Consider the following 18,669-nt stretch of genomic DNA (forward strand, 5'->3'; position numbering starts at 1 on the left):
CAAACTGTTCACCATCATTCCTCCTCCCAAGGCAACCTTCCACAATGACTACCAACCTGTAGCACACATCTGTAATCATGAAGTGATTTAAAAGGCTGGTTATGGCACACATCAACACCATCATCCCAGACACCCTAGACCAGGGATCATCAACTAGATTTAGCCGAGAGCCAATTTTTTCTTGAGCAGATGGTTGGGGAGCAGAACATAATTACAAATAATTAGCAAAATCGACCGCAAGAGTAGCAAACAGATATATGACTAAAACAACATTTCAAACCTTGCTTACGTTAGTATACGATCACCTCTCTATTATGCGTGGGAATACCTGGGAACAGATTTCCAAAATTAAAATCACTTGGAGCGGATGTCCTGGTGTTTTTACAATCTTTTATGTCCAACAATGAAAACTGATTTTTTTTTTTTCCTTGAAAGAAAAAAAATTGCCCTGAAAACTTGGGGGGCCAAATAAAAACACAGCCAGTTGGGGAACCCTGCCCAAGACACACATCAATTTGCACACTGCCCCAACAGATCCATGGACGACACAATCTCAATTGCGCTCCACACTGCCCTCACCCACCTGGATAAGAGGAATACCTATGTGAGAATGCTGAAAATCAACTACAGCTCTGAGGTCAACACCATAGTCCCCTCCAAGCTTGTCACCAAGCTTGTGACCCAGGGACTAAAAACCGCCCTCTGCAACTTGATCCTGGACTTCCTGACTGGCCGACCCCAGGTGGTGAGGGAAGGCAACATCACCTCTGCAACACTGACCCTCAACACGGGGGCCCCACAAGGGTGTGTGCTTAGTCCCTGACTGTACTCCCTGTTCACCCACGACTGCGTGGCCACGCACGACTCCAGCACGATCATCAAGTTTGCTGATGACATGACGGTGGTAGACCTGATCACCTACGACGATGAGACAGCCTACAGGGAGGTGGTCAGTGAAATGGCAGTGTGGTGCCAGGACAACAACCTCTCCCTCAACACCAGTAAGACCATGGAGCTGATTGTGGACTACAGGAAACGGGGGTGTGAGCATACCCACATGGACGGGGCTACAGTGGAGTGGATCGAGAGCTTCAAGTTCCTTGGTGTCCAAATCACCAAGATTTGGACAGCGCCTCTTCCCCCTCAGGAGGTTGAAAAGATTTGGAATAAGCCCTCAAATCCTCATAAATTCTACAGCTGCACCACTGAGAGCATCTTAACTGGCTGCATAACTGCTTGGTATGGCAACTACACCGCCCTTGATCGCATGGTGCTATAGAGGGTGGTACGGACAGCCCAGTACATCATTTGGGGCTCCCTGCCATCCAGGACCTCTGTATCAGGCATTGTGAAAGGAAGGCCTGTACAATTGTTAAAGACTCCAGCCACCCAAACCATAGACTGTTCTCTCTGCTTCCGCATGGCAAGCGGTACCGGAGCAACAAACAAGTCTGACACCAACAGGCTCTTCAAAAGCTTCTATCCCCAGGACAAGTAGCTAACTAAATAGCTAACAAAACGGATACAGACTATCTGCATTAACCCTTCTATTTTTGCTCTGACTCTATGCAGATTGCTACACACTCACTAACACACACTCCCACCCACCCACAACATGCACAGACATTCATACTGACTCTACACACACACACTCACATACAATCATAATATATACTGCTGCTACTCTGTTTATCATATATACTGATGCCTAGTCACCCTACCCCTATATATACAGTAACTACCCCTACCACTCCAGTATCCCTGCACATTGTAAATATGGTATTGGAACTGACCCTGTATATAGCTACTGACCCTGGAACTGACCCTGTATATAGCTACTGACCCTGGAACTGTCCCTGTATATAGCTACTATCCCTGGATCTGTCCCTGTATAAAGCTTACTGACCCTGAAACTGACCCTGTATAAAGCTTACTGACCCTGAAACTGACCCTGTATAAAGCTACTGACCCTGGAACTGACCCTGTATATAGCTACTGACCCTGGAACTGACCCTGTATATAGCTACTGACCCTGGATCTGTCCCTGTATAAAGCTTACTGACCCTGGATCTGTCCCTGTATAAAGCTTACTGACCCTGGATCTGTCCCTGTATAAAGCTTACTGACCCTGGAACTGACCCTGTATAAAGCTACTGACCCTGGAACTGACCCTGTATATAGCTACTGACCCTGGATCTGTCCCTGTATAAAGCTACTGACCCTGGAACTGACCCTGTATATAGCTACTGACCCTGGAACTGACCCTGTATATAGCTACTGACCCTGGATCTGTCCCTGTATAAAGCTACTATCCCTGGATCTGTCCCTGTATAAAGCTTACTGACCCTGAAACTGACCCTGTATAAAGCTACTGACCCTGGAACTGACCCTGTATATAGCTACTGACCCTGGATCTGTCCCTGTATAAAGCTACTGACCCTGGAACTGACCCTGTATATAGCTACTGACCCTGGAACTGACCCTGTATATAGCTACTGACCCTGGATCTGTCCCTGTATAAAGCTACTATCCCTGGATCTGTCCCTGTATAAAGCTACTGACCCTGGAACTGACCCTGTATATAGCTACTGACCCTGGAACTGACCCTGTATATAGCTACTGACCCTGGATCTGTCCCTGTATAAAGCTTACTGACCCTGGAACTGACCCCGTATATAGCTACTGACCCTGGATCTGTCCCTGTATAAAGCTTACTGACCCTGGATCTGTCCCTGTATAAAGCTTACTGACCCTGGATCTGTCCCTGTATAAAGCTTACTGACCCTGGAACTGACCCTGTATAAAGCTACTGACCCTGGAACTGACCCTGTATATAGCTACTGACCCTGGATCTGTCCCTGTATAAAGCTACTGACCCTGGAACTGACCCTGTATATAGCTACTGACCCTGGAACTGACCCTGTATATAGCTACTGACCCTGGATCTGTCCCTGTATAAAGCTACTATCCCTGGATCTGTCCCTGTATAAAGCTTACTGACCCTGAAACTGACCCTGTATAAAGCTACTGACCCTGGAACTGACCCTGTATATAGCTACTGACCCTGGATCTGTCCCTGTATAAAGCTACTGACCCTGGAACTGACCCTGTATATAGCTACTGACCCTGGAACTGACCCTGTATATAGCTACTGACCCTGGATCTGTCCCTGTATAAAGCTACTATCCCTGGATCTGTCCCTGTATAAAGCTTACTGACCCTGAAACTGACCCTGTATAAAGCTACTGACCCTGGAACTGACCCTGTATATAGCTACTGACCCTGGATCTGTCCCTGTATAAAGCTACTGACCCTGGAACTGACCCTGTATATAGCTACTGACCCTGGAACTGACCCTGTATATAGCTACTGACCCTGGATCTGTCCCTGTATAAAGCTACTATCCCTGGATCTGTCCCTGTATAAAGCTTACTGACCCTGAAACTGACCCTGTATATAGCTACTGACCCTGGATCTGTCCCTGTATAAAGCTACTGACCCTGGAACTGACCCTGTATATAGCTACTGACCCTGGAACTGACCCTGTATATAGCTACTGACCCTGGATCTGTCCCTGTATAAAGCTACTATCCCTGGAACTGACCCTGTATATAGCTACTGACCCTGGATCTGTCCCTGTATAAAGCTACTGACCCTGGATCTGTCCCTGTATAAAGCTTACTTACTTTCTCATGTTCTTATTTCTATTTCTCGTGTTTTTGTTCTACTTTAGTTTTTTTTTTAAATAATACTACTGATTACTGCACTGTTGGGAAAGAGCTTGCAAGGCATTTCACTGTACTTGCACATAACAATAACTTGAACCTAACCTCAAATGAAATGCATCTCTAAATTCTCTTCCACATGGTAGCTTGGGTCAGTTCCTATCATTTTAAATTGCAATATTTGGACCATTTCAAACCTAGTGCTAAATAAGCCCCTGTGCATTTTTTATTTGGGCCTAAAATAAACAGCATAAAAGAAAGGCAAATCTTTCGAAGGGAAAACATGTAACGTAATGTGTGTGATAAGAGACTATCATGCTATTTAGGTTTCATATTTATAAAGTCAATCTGACACAGGCTACAACTCAAATCAAATTATTTCCCTGGAGACCTTTACTTGGAGTCAGGAGTTAAATGCAACCTAGTATTGTGAACAGACCATAAACCACAATGAGCACACTGGACATACACACTCTAATGTACTCTTGAGTGAGGGAGTCTCCCTACTGTACACACTGTTCTGCCCCATTTGGCTTGTAATGAAAGGACATAGCGTTTGCTGCTGCAATCAGGCAACACAACAATGGCCATTACTTCACATTAGCCAACCCTGTACATATTGTGCTGGAGATGAGAGATGATGATTGGGTATGCCCAGCCTGAAGAGTGTGCAGAGATAGGACCACAGTATTTATTTCCAGTACCCAGCCATTCAACTCCACAATAATGTTCCTTTCAGGTTACAAGTGTCCAGTCACATGTAGTGAGCTAACTATTTATTACAATGCCTTTACTAATCTGTCGAATCTATTTTCCAGACTAAAATGCTCTAAGAACTATGTTTCACTGTTCAAGTCCCTGTAGTCTGCACACACTGAACTGCTTATGATTCCTGATTGATTAGTTCCCCAAGGTACATTATTCCTGTTCACCGTGTAGGCTGTTAATTGATTTTACATGTTCACTTAACTGTATCCAAAAGGTCTGAGGGGAAATCAATAGTGCTTTTAGGTGACAGTAATACTCTGATCAATACCTGGTCAGTACATTCTCACACACACACAAAAGTACATTTTCTTCCACTCAGGAGGTTTATTGAACACCGCACAAGCTGATTGTTCAGAATGTTCATCATGAAACATACAAGCATCGTCTTACGTCAGGTGGCATCACTCATACGCGTTACTCGTCCCGACACTCGATTAGTCACGCTATCTGACGTAAAACAATGACATACCAAAAGACACTAAGTATATCCAGATTCAAGCATTCAGACTGACTTTGTGAGTGCATGATAAGGTAACAGTCAGTCGATCCAACAGACAATCTTGCGTCTGAATCCGTCTCCCATCAAATGTGACTTTGCCTTAGCAACAATGCCCCATGCCTCTTTTTGTATAATTGCAGTCAAAGGCCTGATTGCTGCTTTAAAAGGCGTCTGCATGCTTCCCAGCCAAAACAGTTTGTGCATATATAATGACAGCACTGGGATGTTTTTGTTCGTTTTGGACTTCAATAAAGGTTTTTTTGGCTGTTAGGACACACAAAACAATGTTCTAGAGGCAAGCCAAAGTCAGTAGCCAGAGTCTACACCTCTTGGTCGTTGATTGGTCAACAGTAGGGATTCTTCAATTAAGTCTTTGTTGTCATTCAACGAGACGACTCGATTTCATGAACATTTTTTCATTGAAAAATACTGCACCAAACAGTTAAATGTAAAATTGCACGACTAAGTTTTCCTTGGCAAAAACATAAAAATGAATGAACGATTTTTTGAGTTATTCTGACTAGATTGAGGAAGTGTATACAACTAGTGTCTCAAAATGGACAAACATTACTATTGTCGCTTTTTCAAGCAAAAGTCTTTTAAGGGAGTATTCGAGCACACTCATTTGGTTCTCCAAGCTGAGTTCGGCTAGGTGCTAGCCAAACTGAAGCATGCTGACGCCTTCTCTTCCACAATTACCCACATCCTGGTGATTGTGATGTGCTACTTTGAAAAGGTGTCTCAAATTTGCAGTAGTCAAACGCCACACTCCCTTCAAGCTTAAAAATAAATATGCTAATACTAATCATTGATTCAACTTATATACTTAGTAAAAACATTAAGAACACCTGCTCTTTCCATGACAGACTGACCAAGTGAATGCTATGATCCCTTATTGATGTAACTTAGGTTGAAGAAGGATTTTTAAGCCTCGAGACATTTGAGACATGGATTGTGTATGTGTGCCATTCAGAGGGTGGTGAACGCGCAAGACAAAAGATTGAAGTGCCTATGAACGGGGTTTGGTATTAGATGCCAGGCGCACCGGTTTGGGTCAAGAACTGCAACGCTGCTGGGTTTTTCCAAGCTCAACAGTTTCTCGTGTGTATCAAGAATGGTCCACACCCAAAGGACATCCAGACAATTTGACACAACTGTGGGAAGCATTGGCGTCAACATGGGCCAGCATCCCTGTGGAACACTTTTGACACCTTGTAGTGTCCATGCCCCAAAAGGAAGGTGTCCATAATGTTTTGTACAGTCGGTGTATAGCGCTTTTGTAGACACCCAAAGAGCTTTACATTGTAACGGGGCCGCTCACCTCATCCACCACTATGACAAACCTTCAAGAGAAAGCGTGACACAAATTCCCTGGATATATACTTTTTGTCTACATGAGAGCGCTTCCAAAGAAAGTAAAGTAATTTTCAGTGCAAATAAACGCCAAACCACATAAACCCAAATTATATTAGGTCAAACTCATCCATTGTTTTGCCATGATAAATAGTCAAACAGCAATACTAATTGTGGTTAATATTAAAGTAATTTGTCTGTAGACTAGAGTATGTATTAAGTTGTAACAGTTAGTCTTACTGCTCAACCATGCAGCTCTCTCTCTTTGTAATATTAGAAACATTCAAGTCTGACCATTCAAGTCTTTTCTGAACACATTTTGGTATACGTAAACAATGCCTTTATATCGATTACTAATTTTTTAAAATATATATTATAATTTAAAAACAGCAGCACAATAATACTACAAAATAATGCCTTCTACATATGCAATATATTGGTTGCCAGTGTCACACACCCTGAGAATATTGACCTTAGAGGACGAGTTGGAGCAACTACAGGATACAGGAGCTCCCTTTTACCTTCCACCTCCAGTCTACAGACCTGAGTTCTCCCAATCCCTTCTCACCCTGGACCTCCAGTCTACAGACCTGAGTTCTCCCAACCCCTTCTCACCCTGGACCTCTGGGCTACAGACCTGAGTTCTCTCAACCCCTTCTCATCCTGGACCTCCAGTCTACAGACCTGAGTCCTCCCAACCCCTTCTCACCCTGGACCTCTGGGCTACAAACAAACCACTCTAGCCTGCCCCCTGCTGAAGGTTCCTGTCATAGTTCTCCTGGCAGATGCTGATGCGCTGGGTGAAGTACTCTGGGTCTGAGATGGCCCTGAGCAGGTCGTTCTGGACCAGACAGAGGTCATACAGCTCTGAGGTGGAGGCTGTGCGGGTCTCTGAGCCATCTCGGTCCAGAAACACCTTCAGAACCATGGAACAAGAACAAAAACAACATGAGAGGATATTTAAGGCAAAAAACGTATCTGCAAGGGGAAACTAATCCACATCCATATGGGTATGCATAAACCATCCAAAAGCACATTAACCGAGGCAAAAACACACCTTTGGATGGACGATGGTGTCTTTGTCATTCTGTCGAATGTTGTCGTCGATGAAGATGTGCTGGACATCCTGGTCGAAGGGGTCCACCCACAGAGGTTTCCCTCCCAGGATGGAGTAGGTGTTCCTGGCCCACCTACAGATAGAGAGCCCAGTGTCCTGACTACATCAACGAGACTGAAACAGGACAATACAGAAAGAACTTCTCCTTTATAACTCAAACTTGGACTAAATTACTTATTGAAAGATGGATTTATGAGCTTGCCCGAAAACTAGGGCACCTCCAATACTCGAGTGCCTTCATTGGTGTGATTAGGCTAGCCGCTAGTCTTTTGGAAAAGGTTCACCTACCAGTCAAAATGGTCCTGGAAGCCCCCCAGGCACTGGACAGAGCTGAGGTACTGGTACAGGGCTCGCTCCCCGTCACGGGTTGACAGACGCTCCCCTGCCCGGGTCAGGACTGCCCCCTTCTTACTGCAGCGGATCTGGCCTGGCGTCTCATTCACACTCAGCTGGGGAGGGAGCAGAAAGAACACAGCTGGCTTTAGCATGTTATACTCTCTCTGATCAGCAGCGTATTAGAGATGTACAGGTATCTAGCAGAAATTATGGAAATCCTCTGTACTTCAGCATAGCTATCATTTTAGATTCAGAGGAAACAATTAAGCTTACAGGTTATGCAAGTTCCAAACCAGCTAAGTCAAATGATCTTCTTTCACCCTCAATCTCTGTGCCGACACTCTTACACAAATAGCCCTTGACAGGAGACAGTTTGAATAAGTCATCATCTGGATGTTTCTTTTTTTTATTGCAGCTAACTGTGTGCCGTAGCAGCCTTTGAGCCTCCTCCCTGCAGAAATCGATGTGTTCTGCTCCAGTAAACGAACAGGTACAAGAACACGCTGAGGGGGCTGAGAAGAGACTGCAGGCACACTCTATACCCAGGGGAGTCGCACCACCCACCCTACATCTCACTGTGAATGACCTTCTGAACAGGGCACTGTTCCAACATCTGGGAACAAGCTTACAGATCAGATTTTTGACCCCTATATCCCACTGCCACAACCTCACAAACACACACAAGCCCAGATGCACACACACAACCACTGTAGTCTTTCAGATGAAACAGACTTGGCCCAAGCTTAAAAATGGGTCTATAATTGTGAAGTGTGGTTGACCTCTTCAAATCAGGCAGAGGAGGAAGAACATCACCTCTCTCAAAGGACTATGACTCACTCTCAGTAGCACATCCACCTGTAACATGGTGTCACCCTCTCAATGACAAGCTGCAACAGAGAGCAGCCCACAATGAGTAATGATTGCAAGTACTGGGCTATTGGCAGGTTAGCTAACAGTAGTGATTATGATAAGAGCAATGTGCCCATTTAATATGGTAGCCTGTGAGTAAGAGCTTGGTAAAATGCCAGGACAACAATCATTATTGCTACTGTCCTAATGACACCACATCCAGCATCACACCCACAACCACCACCCAAAGCACTCATCAAAATGGTGAAAGACTCCAGTAACCCAAGTCATAGATATAGGCTCTCTGCTACCGCACAGCAAGCGGTACCGGAGCGCCAAGTCTATGTCCGAAAGGTTCCTTAACAGCTTCTACCTCAAGCCATAAGACTGCTGAATAATTAATCAAATGGCTATTTGCATTGACCCCCCCCCCTTTGTTTTTACACTGCTGCTACATGCTGTTTATTATGCATAGTCAATTTTAACCATACCTACATGTACAAATTACCTCGACTACCCTGTACCCCCGCACATTGACTCGGTACCGGTATCCCCTGTATATAGCCTCATCATTGTTATTTTATGGTGAAACTTTTTTATATTTTACTTTAATTTAGTAAATATTTTCTTAAAACTGCATTGTTGGTTAAGGGCTTGTAAGTAAGCATTTCACGGTAAGGTCTACACCTGTTGTATTTGGCGCATGTGACAAATACAATTTGATTTGGTTTACCTTAAGTGCTGGAAGGTCAGGGAAGAGTGGGTGGGAGCCCTGAGTGAGTGCACGGGACACTGCAGACAGCACGCGGGGAAGGTCTGAGCCAAAAGTGCGGAACAGGATAGCAAAGTCCCTCCCCTCTGCCACCAGGTCTTTCAGTAGCTGGAAGAAGGAGGGCAAGATCCAGTGGTACAGCTGTCCATCCTCCCCCTTCACAGCCAGCTCCTTGTCCCCCTTCAGCTCCTTCGGCCATCGCAGCATCGCCAGGTGCTCATCCAGCACACCCCGGAACCGCCGACCTGCAGTGGAGCTGGTGAAGCCTGCCACCCGGCCAAACTGGGAGTAGTAGCTGACAGCGCCCTCACATGGTGGAAGTAGGGAAGGTGAGTCACTCATCCACATCCATTTACCTACAGAGCAGATAAAGAAGCAGGTGTTAAGCAATTGCACACAACAATGAGATCACCATGGCAGGTAGGCACAGTAGTGACTCCACTTATTGAATTGTCATGTCATTTATAGAAAAAGGATAGAGGTGTGCCACTACATTGTAAGTGGGGCATTTGCTCCTTGAGAAATATTTAGTTTCATAGACCACTACTTCAAATAAAACTGTCTACATGTAGGAAATAAGTGACCTTTTAGACTGAGGTCGCCTGGCCCCTCAGAGGCTTGTTACTTATATTGCAACCTGGTCTTACCTTGTTTACTCATTTGTCCCCATGTCACTGTGGAAATAAAGTAATCCAAAGCTGCAATAGTTCCTTGACCTGTCACAGCATCAGACACCAAGATGGTGTTATTGAGGTCAACGTGAAGGACAAGCTTTTTCTTCTTTACACACAACCCATGAGGGACAGACACTGTTCGGGCTTCTTCAGTGGCACAGCAATCGTTCGCATGTCCTTTGGAGTGTGGAGTCGGGTGCTTGTTTGTCGCTGGGTCATGTCCATTACGACTGTCCTCATTGTTTAGAGAAGCTGAGGAATTATCACCTGTCTTGTCGCAGTATGCCATTATGTGGCTCCACTCTCGAATTATCAGTTGTGGAAACCTGATTTTCTTTAACTAACGTTAGCTAGCTAACCAAGTTGTCATTGAGAATTGCCAGAGGGTTAAGGCAAGTTACTGAAACCAGAATCTCTTCGTCCACAACAGCAGGTGTATTTGTAGCTAACTAGCTACATGGCTATAAGACAGCTATTACACTTGTCAAAACAGGTTCGTTTTGAAAAACATAATTTAAAAGGGTTGTCTAAGTTGGTATAACTAGTCACATAAAAATACCACACTCCGGCTTTTCCGTTGACTTTTTACTTCCTCATTCTTTAGCGCAGTTTCTTCTTCTCTTACTGTAAAGTGTGGCGTCTGCAAGTAAATACAATAAGATGCGCCATCTACAGGAGCAGTGTCGGTTGGAGGACCAAAAACTTCACAAAACATACACACTGATGGTAAAAAAAATATCGGATTTGGTGAAAAATGAAATGTTCCCAAACTAATCTCTGCCATGAAACTTCATTCGCGTTACTACTGAATCAGTGTGTACACAAACAACCTTTTAGCGCTTCTCAAAAAGGGTTTTATTTATATTAAACCATTTATTATATTCACAGCAGCATTCTCATTATTCCCCACTTTATATATGCAGTCCATTACAAAGGAAGGGAGGGGTGTACAAGACAGTCCACTCAAACAGAAATAAAGATATGTAGCAGGAGAAGTAACCGCATTCTATTCTAGGGCTACTGTGTATCAACATGCACATTTCAGTGTATATCAAGCTGGTATCTTGCCAAAAATTGCATCCACAGGATTGGATAATTTACCAAGTAAAAATAAAATACATCTAAAGGAAAGCAACTAAATCCAGGTGAGTATGAAAGTAGTAAACAGAAAGATAGTAACTTGTTAAAAACTTAAAAAGGTAGACTCAGTGAAATGACGTGGCCACAAGCAGCACCAGAGAGATGAGCGAGATGTAACACGTTTGCATTTATTAGCCCCCCCATGCAACACTTTGCTCTCACACGGTATCTGCATGGGTTCGCTTCAGGCTGTTCACAGTGTGGTAGCCAGGGCACCAAAAGAGCAGAGAAACTTAGCCTCGCACGTCAACACTCAGTTTCGGAAATTGATCCACTATGCCATTTACTCTCTGCATCAGTCATACCGCTGAGTCTACCTTAAATTTCTGCACCGTCACACTTTTACATCAATTGCTACAATTTCAACCCAGCTTACAGAATACAACAAAAATTACAAAACACATCACACCAGGCAATACCTCAATGAGAAGTATCAAATAAAAACAAATGCTTACACACAGACACACACATCTCCCATCCTCCCACCTCACCGTTTCCCCTCATATTCACAACAGGTTGTTGTTGTTCTGGGGGGGAAATTAGTTTGGTGTTGGCGACTTCCCTTTGTGACCTCTGAGCCAAAGCATGATCATGGGATAAATAGGTGTCATTTAAAGTGGCGTTTTAGGGGATACCCAAACAAAGGTGCATTCTATCAGCCAACAATGGGCTGCAACCCAGAGGCTCTAGGACAACAGGGGTGTGGAGGCTTTTGTTGTATGTGCAAACATGCCGTTTGTATGCGTGTGTGCGCTTAGTATGTGTAAGGAAATACATTGCAAGGATATTAGTACATATACAGTATGAGTTGGTCTGGATCAGTCGATGTGTAAATACAGATGAACGTGGAAAATGTGAGTCTGTGGGTCTGTCCACCGCATCTGTGGAGACGGGTACATGTGCTGGTCTTTCGGCCACAGAACCAGTTCTTTCATTTCTAGCATTGCACCAGTGAGGGACACCCTAAAGATGCCGAGTTAATTAGTAAGCACTGAAGTGTCTTTTACTGAGGAGAATATTTCCACAACTGGAACTTTACGCCGTGTCGGTGGCGCCTCAGCTATGCCCTAATCCACCTCCTCCATGTTGCTGTAGGGCGGAGCAGCACATTCTCCAGAGTGTGCAAACAGCTCAGAGGTCACTTCTGGGGTCAGCGGAGGGGGTCCTTCAGGGTCCAGGTCTGTCCCAAAGAGGGCCTGGCTAGAGGCCTGTAAAATAAACCAGTGTAAATCAATCATGCCTTTTCTGGACCAGCTCCCTGACAGGAAGACCAGAACTGTCTGTAAACAATGCAAAAGCAAAAACACTGGACTGACAGAATGACCACTCCTTGCAGCAAAAATAAAAGCTGTGAAAACATAACAATTTCCATGTTTGAAATAAAATCTGAAAGATTCCTGACAGTAACTGAGTGAAAAATAATATTCATTAACACAGCATAAGATTGACAATTTAAGTGCTTGTTTATTGGAGCATCATTGAGATGGAAGTACCTGAACAAATTGCTGGGGAAATGCATTTCTTTTTAAATAATAGCAACTATTCCAATGACAGAGCACCCTTAAAAAGGAAAAATCTACCTAAAATCTATCTTTTGGTATTTATTCCATTAGTCCATTGTTGATATAGTCCCAAAATGTTTTGCATGTCAGCGATTACATTTTCAACATGCATCTTTCAAAATACAGCCAGTATGATGCATTTTAAGAATGAGATGAAATACATACTGCATACCATCACGATTGCATAAATCAATGTATGTGCCCAGACACATACTGGGCATTTAAATCAGATATAGTGACTAGACTCAGCTCTGAAAACCCACCTACAAGGGAGAGACATGACAGAATGCACTGTGAAATCTCTAAGACTTGAACATATTACTACACTCTTACACGGCGTAGTCTATATACCAGCAGCACCGATAATCATGAAACATTGTAGCAACTTATATTGAGACAGACAGCCTCTTTTTCCTAGTGTCTTTAAATCCCTGCTAAGCTAGGAACTGTTTAAACTGTACATTTGTGCACTTTAGAGGCCGCTTCTCAAACAGTCATAAAGCTCGGACATAGCTAGCTACTTCAAAAGTGTAATGCAAAGCAGCACATTAAAAATGTTACTTTTGCTTAAATGGCTTTCATGAAACAAAGAGAAAACAGTTCCAATACAAGTATGACAGGGATAAGTCAAATGAACGGGCAGAAATAAATAAACCTGCTGAATTAAGAGCCGTTGACATCATAAAATCTAAAATAATCAGCAACGTGACAAACAGGAAAGAGCTAGGGCATATAATAGCTTAGTGAGTCTAGAACACTATTCATTGAGAAGGCAAAAACACAATGTTAACTGTCTTCAGGCTGCAGTACAAAGTCATGACTGTACAAGCAAGCAGATATGGCCAACATACAATGACCAGGGTGGTGTTAAGGATGACATATCTGAGTGAGCAGTTCTAACCCTGTATTATTACAGTAGTCCTTCAAGTCATCTCAGCAGCCTTACTTGTGCAAAGGATGGTGCCATATCCATATGTGCATCCATATGTGCATTTCATATTTTAGTACAAAAAAACCTACAGGGTGAGAGACTTGGGAGGAACACAAATAAAGGGGAGAGTACAGTTGAGACCTGTCTTGGTATGTTCAACTAAAATATAGGGTAGATTATAAAATATAGGGACTAAATTATGGACTGCAGTACACAACAACAAAAATGTCAACCAGGCCAAGCCATGCTGAGCAAAGTAACTATTTTGTTTAATTGAACCTTTATTTAACTAGGCAAATAAGTTAAGAACAAATTCTAGTAGCAGTTCAGTGAGTTTCTCTTTAACGATGCATAGAATTGATTAAAGGATATCATGTGTATACTTTTGTTTAATTTCAATGTGTTTAGCAGAATGTTGATTTATAGGCCATCTACAAATACAAAACAATAAAATATATATATAAATAATGGCATAGACATTTAATTTAAAGTGCAATAAATTTGACATAATTTCTCAGTGTATAAGCTTTCATGTGCATCTGTATTGGGGTGTGTATGTAATGGGGTGTGAGACTGGCCACTTAGCCCCAGTTGGCTCAGTAGAGCAGGGGGTAGATCAGGTCCAGGAACAACGCTAGCAGAGCAGCCAAGGTGCCCAGGACCAAATATCGCACGCAGTCGTCATCGGAATAATCTGAGATCCTTTGGCGCCGCCGTCGCACCTGCCCCTCCACCCCCTCCTCCTCCCTCCTCCTGGCTGCTCTTCTCCCCAGGCTGGTGCGGAACAGGCCCCGGGGGCCCTCTTCAAGACCCTCCTCTTCCTCCTCCAGTTCCTGCCATATTAGAGAGGCCTGCGATGGCGGAAACCTGTGTCAGCTTCTGGGAAAGGCTTGGTTCTAAAGCACAGTCCCCTCACCACAGCCAGACTTCCAGGGGCAGGGGTCGGCAACAGGTGCTTTCTTTTGGCCACCCAAAGGGGAGGGGGGGAATTCAGCATAATCAATGATTGAAATGATTGTTTGAAGAGAACAACCTCTTTGTGGGCTTAGTTGTAGTCAATTTGCTTTGTAAATTATGTTCCGGCCCCCCCCGACCATCCACTTTGTCAAAAATCGTTCCGCAGTTGAATCGAGTTGCCTACCCCTGCCATAGGGTCAAGGACAAGCCAGACTCTTTCAAGGAATACATTACTGGGGTTCTGACAAATTAACCAAGATGCCCCTCACTCATTCACATGGCATACACAGCATGAGGACAGCTCAGAGCGAGGTGAGGGGTGCTTTTCAGAAAGCAGATGGATAACACAAATGTGGTGTCTCATATCTCATAAGAGTTAGCTAATAGATTAATTAAATCACATATTTAGACAGATTCCAACTCCCAATATAAACTAATGAGTTCAAGAGAAAATGTACCATACACCCAATCTTTCTCATAGGCATGAACAGACCACTTGCACAAAGGTTTGACTTGATGGTGAACACACACAGCCCCAACTTATTAATTCTGGCAATGAACTTCGTTTTCAGCATTTGGATAGAATACATCTTAAATGCCAATACAGATCAGATCAAAGAGTCAGGAGAAAGCCAATGTCTGTCACTTCAAAACTGTGCACAGGATAATAAGTTGTAAGTGTGAACGGCTTTTTCTCCAAGCACCTATTCAACTTAGAAACAGCTGGTCTTGTATCAAACACTTCTGATGAACAAACCAATGGCCTTGAGAGCAATGAAATTAGATCAAACCTCTTAGTCTCATCCATAGCTTTAGAAGCAGAAACACACATTAGCCCCTTGGCATCGGAGATCATTTCTCTAAAAGGACCACAAGCAAGCAATCAAATATCCCTCCATGAAGAGGAATAGATTAACACAGTATTACATTTCTTACTCAAGTGGTGAACATTTAATAAAAATTAATAATACGATATACCTCAAGAAAGTTTAATTGAATATACTCCTGCTGCACTACACTTTGAAGAGGTTTTCCTACTACCACCCTGTAATGGATCCTGGGCACCCTCACCTGGCTGGCGGTGGCTCCTGCAGCGGTGGGGGACTCGACCCCGAGGGGCCCTAGGAAGCGAGGTGGTCGTTCCACGGGGGAGTTGCGGCGGCGGTAGAACAGCACGTAGGCGTAGCGCGTCACCACCTGGCTCTCCTCGACTGTCGTCACTGTGCTGTCATCAAACAGACGCCAGCCTGGGCGAGAGAAAGGACGACGAGTTAAGTTTAGTTCTTTTTTTCCCCCCCAAGTACATTAGTATAAACAGAACACAACAAACATCTGTTTAAACCAATGTTTGCCATGGACAGAAATACAATATACACAGAGTATACAGTACCAAACATTAGGTACACCTTCCTAGTAGAGTTGCACCCCTCTTTTGCTCTCAGAACAGCCTCAATTCATCAGGGCATGGACTCTAAATGGTGTTCCACAGGGATGCTGGCCCATGTTGACTCCAATGCTTCCCACAGTTGTGTCAAGTTGGCTGGATGCCCTTTGGGTGGTGGACTATTCTTGATACACACGAGAAACTGTTGAGCTTGTAAAAACCCAGCATCGTTGCAGTTCTTGACACAAACCTGTGCGCCTGGCACCTACTACCATACCCTGTTCAAAGGCATTTAAATCTTTTCTCTTGCTCCTTCATGTCGCAATTGTCTCAAGGCTTAAAAATCCTTCTTTAACCTCTCTTGGGTATGTGGGATGTGACCGTCCTACCTGCGGGAGACACTATTCAACAGCCAGTGAAATAGCAGGGCTCCAAATTCAAAACAACAAAAATCTCATAATTCAAATTTCTCAAACATAGAACTATTATATCCCATTTTAAAGATAAGATTCTCGTTAATCCAACAACATTGTCCGATTTCAAAAAGGCTTTACGGAGAAAGCATAGCATTAGATTATGTTAGCACATCACCTTGACAAGAAAAACCACAGCCATTTTCCAAGCAAGGAGAGGCGTCACAAAAACCAGAAATACAGCTACAATTAAGCACTAACCTTTCATGATCTTCATCAGATGGCACTCATAGGACTTCATGTTACACAATACATGTATGTTTTGCTCAATAAAGTTCATATTTATATCCAAAAACCCCATTTTACATTGTTCAGAAATGTTTTTCCTTCAAAAACTTCAGGTGAATGAGCACATCAATTTATAGAAATACTCATCATAAATGTTGATAAAATATTAAACTGTTATTCAAAGAATTATAGATAAACATCTCCTTAATGCAACCGCTGTGACAGATTTCAAAAAAGCTTCACGGGGAAAGCACCCTTTGCAATAATCTGAGTACGGCGCTCAGAAAACAACATCAGGCAATAACAGATACCCGCCATTTTGGAGTCATCTAAAATCATAAATAGCATTATAAATATTCACTTACCTTTGATGATTTTCATCAGAATGCACACCCAGGAATCCCAGGTCCACAATAAATGTTGTTTTGTTCAATAAAGTCCATAATTTATGTCCAAATACCTCCTTTTTGTTAGCGCGTTCAGTAAGCTACTCCAAATGTAGGAAGCGTGCCGAAAATTTCACGACGAAAAGTCAAAAAAAAGTTTTATTTACGTTTGTAGAAACATGTCAAACGATGTATAGCATCAATATTTAGGGCCTTTTTTACATAAATCTTCAATTATATTCCAACCGGACGATTCCAATGTCTTAAAAAATGTAATGGAACACAGCTACCTCTCACGTGAACGCACGCCACTGAAGTCATATTATTTTCTGAGTCACCAACTTACCGGCCTTCTCGTTCGCTCTCTGTTAACTGTAGAAGCCTGAAACAACGTTCTAAAGACTATTGACATCTAGTGGAAGCCTTAGGAAGAGCAAAATGAACCCTAAGTCACTGTATACTGTGAAGGCAATCACTTGAAAAAACTACAAGCCTCAGATTTCCCACTTCCTGGTTGGATTTTTCTCAGGTTTTTGCCTGCCATATGAGTCCTGTTATACTCACAGACATCATTCAAACAGTTTTAGAAACGTCAGATTGTTTTCTATCAAAATCTACTAATAATATGCATATCCTACCTTTTGGGCCCGAGTACCAGGCAGTTTAATTTGGGCACGCTTTTCATCCAGAATTCCGAATGCTGCCCCCTACCCTAGTGAAGTTAACCTGTCTCCTCCCCTTCATCTACACCGATTTAAGTGGATTTAACAGGTGACATCAATAAGGGATCATCGCTTTTAACCTGGTCTGAGTATACACTGAGAATTTGTTGTTTTCTCAGTGTATACTAATGTGAAGCCTATTTCAGTCAACCACTCACCGACATCACTGCGCTGGCTGTTCTGGGCACTGGGCAGGCGTGCGTAGGCTGTGTAGTGACCTCCGATCATGCCCCCGTAGTGATTAATGACAGCATAGAGGTCATAGATTGGCGGCTGCTGCATGTCATCCTTCTGACCAATACAGAACTTACTGAGGTCCAGGTTCCTGAAAGACAAGAAAACATGCCGTGAAAACCTTGTCGTATTTGAGGGAATTCAACCAAGTCATCGAGTGGTGTGAAGGGTAGTATAAAGGGTGTGATATATTAAAGGGATAGTTCACTACACAATTATATATTGGTTTTCTTACCCTGTAAGCAGTCTATGGACAAGGTATGACAGCAATCCATGCTTTGGTTTAGTTTCCCTGGCACCGTTTCCACATGCTAACGTTTTAGCATTTGTGGCACAAATCCCATTCAAGTCATGGGACAGATATGAGCATTTTTTTAATGCATCATGTTCAGATAATCACACAATTCCACAATCAATGACACTTTTGGATGATTTAGACATGATGCGCTAAAAATGCTAGTAGCAGTCCCATGGCTTGAATGGGATTCGTGCCACAAATGCTAAAACGTTAGCGTGTGGAAACGGTGCCAGGGAAACTAAACCAAAGCATGGATTGCTG

At 43.3% G+C, this 18,669-nt stretch overlaps 2 protein-coding genes across 14 annotated transcripts in view; both read right to left on the reverse strand.

Annotated features, from left to right (window-relative positions):
* Nucleotides 1-6,359: 6,359 nt before the first annotated feature.
* Nucleotides 6,360-10,892, reverse strand: si:dkey-32e6.3 (uncharacterized). 4 transcript variants are annotated; one of them, XR_003870257.1, is made up of 6 exons: nucleotides 10,067-10,892; nucleotides 9,381-9,775; nucleotides 7,751-7,911; nucleotides 7,403-7,535; nucleotides 7,015-7,261; nucleotides 6,360-6,967 (listed from the first exon to the last, which is right to left on the reverse strand). XR_003870257.1 is itself a non-coding variant. In XM_029719548.1 (5 exons), exons 1-5 carry the CDS (start codon nucleotides 10,380-10,382, stop codon nucleotides 7,085-7,087), a joined length of 1,182 nt encoding a protein of 393 aa, XP_029575408.1. In that variant the 5' UTR covers nucleotides 10,383-10,892; the 3' UTR covers nucleotides 6,360-7,084. The 4 variants fall into 4 exon arrangements, 2 of the variants coding, with proteins under 2 accessions (XP_029575408.1, XP_029575407.1); XR_003870256.1 differs by having other exon boundaries at nucleotides 6,920-6,935; nucleotides 6,983-7,261; nucleotides 7,403-7,576; XM_029719548.1 differs by having other exon boundaries at nucleotides 6,360-7,261.
* A 32-nt stretch (nucleotides 10,893-10,924) lies between these two features.
* usp19 (ubiquitin specific peptidase 19) overlaps nucleotides 10,925-18,669 on the reverse strand; it is a 37,706-nt gene continuing 29,961 nt past the window's right edge. For 7 of the 10 annotated variants that reach the window (XM_029719538.1, XM_029719543.1, XM_029719540.1 and 4 more), the window contains exons 23-25: nucleotides 18,035-18,201; nucleotides 15,755-15,930; nucleotides 12,673-14,577 (exon numbers count right to left, since the gene is read on the reverse strand). In XM_029719538.1, the coding sequence (XP_029575398.1) occupies nucleotides 14,323-14,577; nucleotides 15,755-15,930; nucleotides 18,035-18,201 (598 nt within the window). In that variant the 3' untranslated portion in view covers nucleotides 12,673-14,322. The other 3 variants (XM_029719544.1, XM_029719545.1, XM_029719546.1) reach the window with 2 other exon arrangements.

Source organism: Salmo trutta, chromosome 28 (genome assembly GCF_901001165.1).
Source record: "Salmo trutta chromosome 28, fSalTru1.1, whole genome shotgun sequence".
Lineage (NCBI taxonomy): Eukaryota > Metazoa > Chordata > Actinopteri > Salmoniformes > Salmonidae > Salmo > Salmo trutta.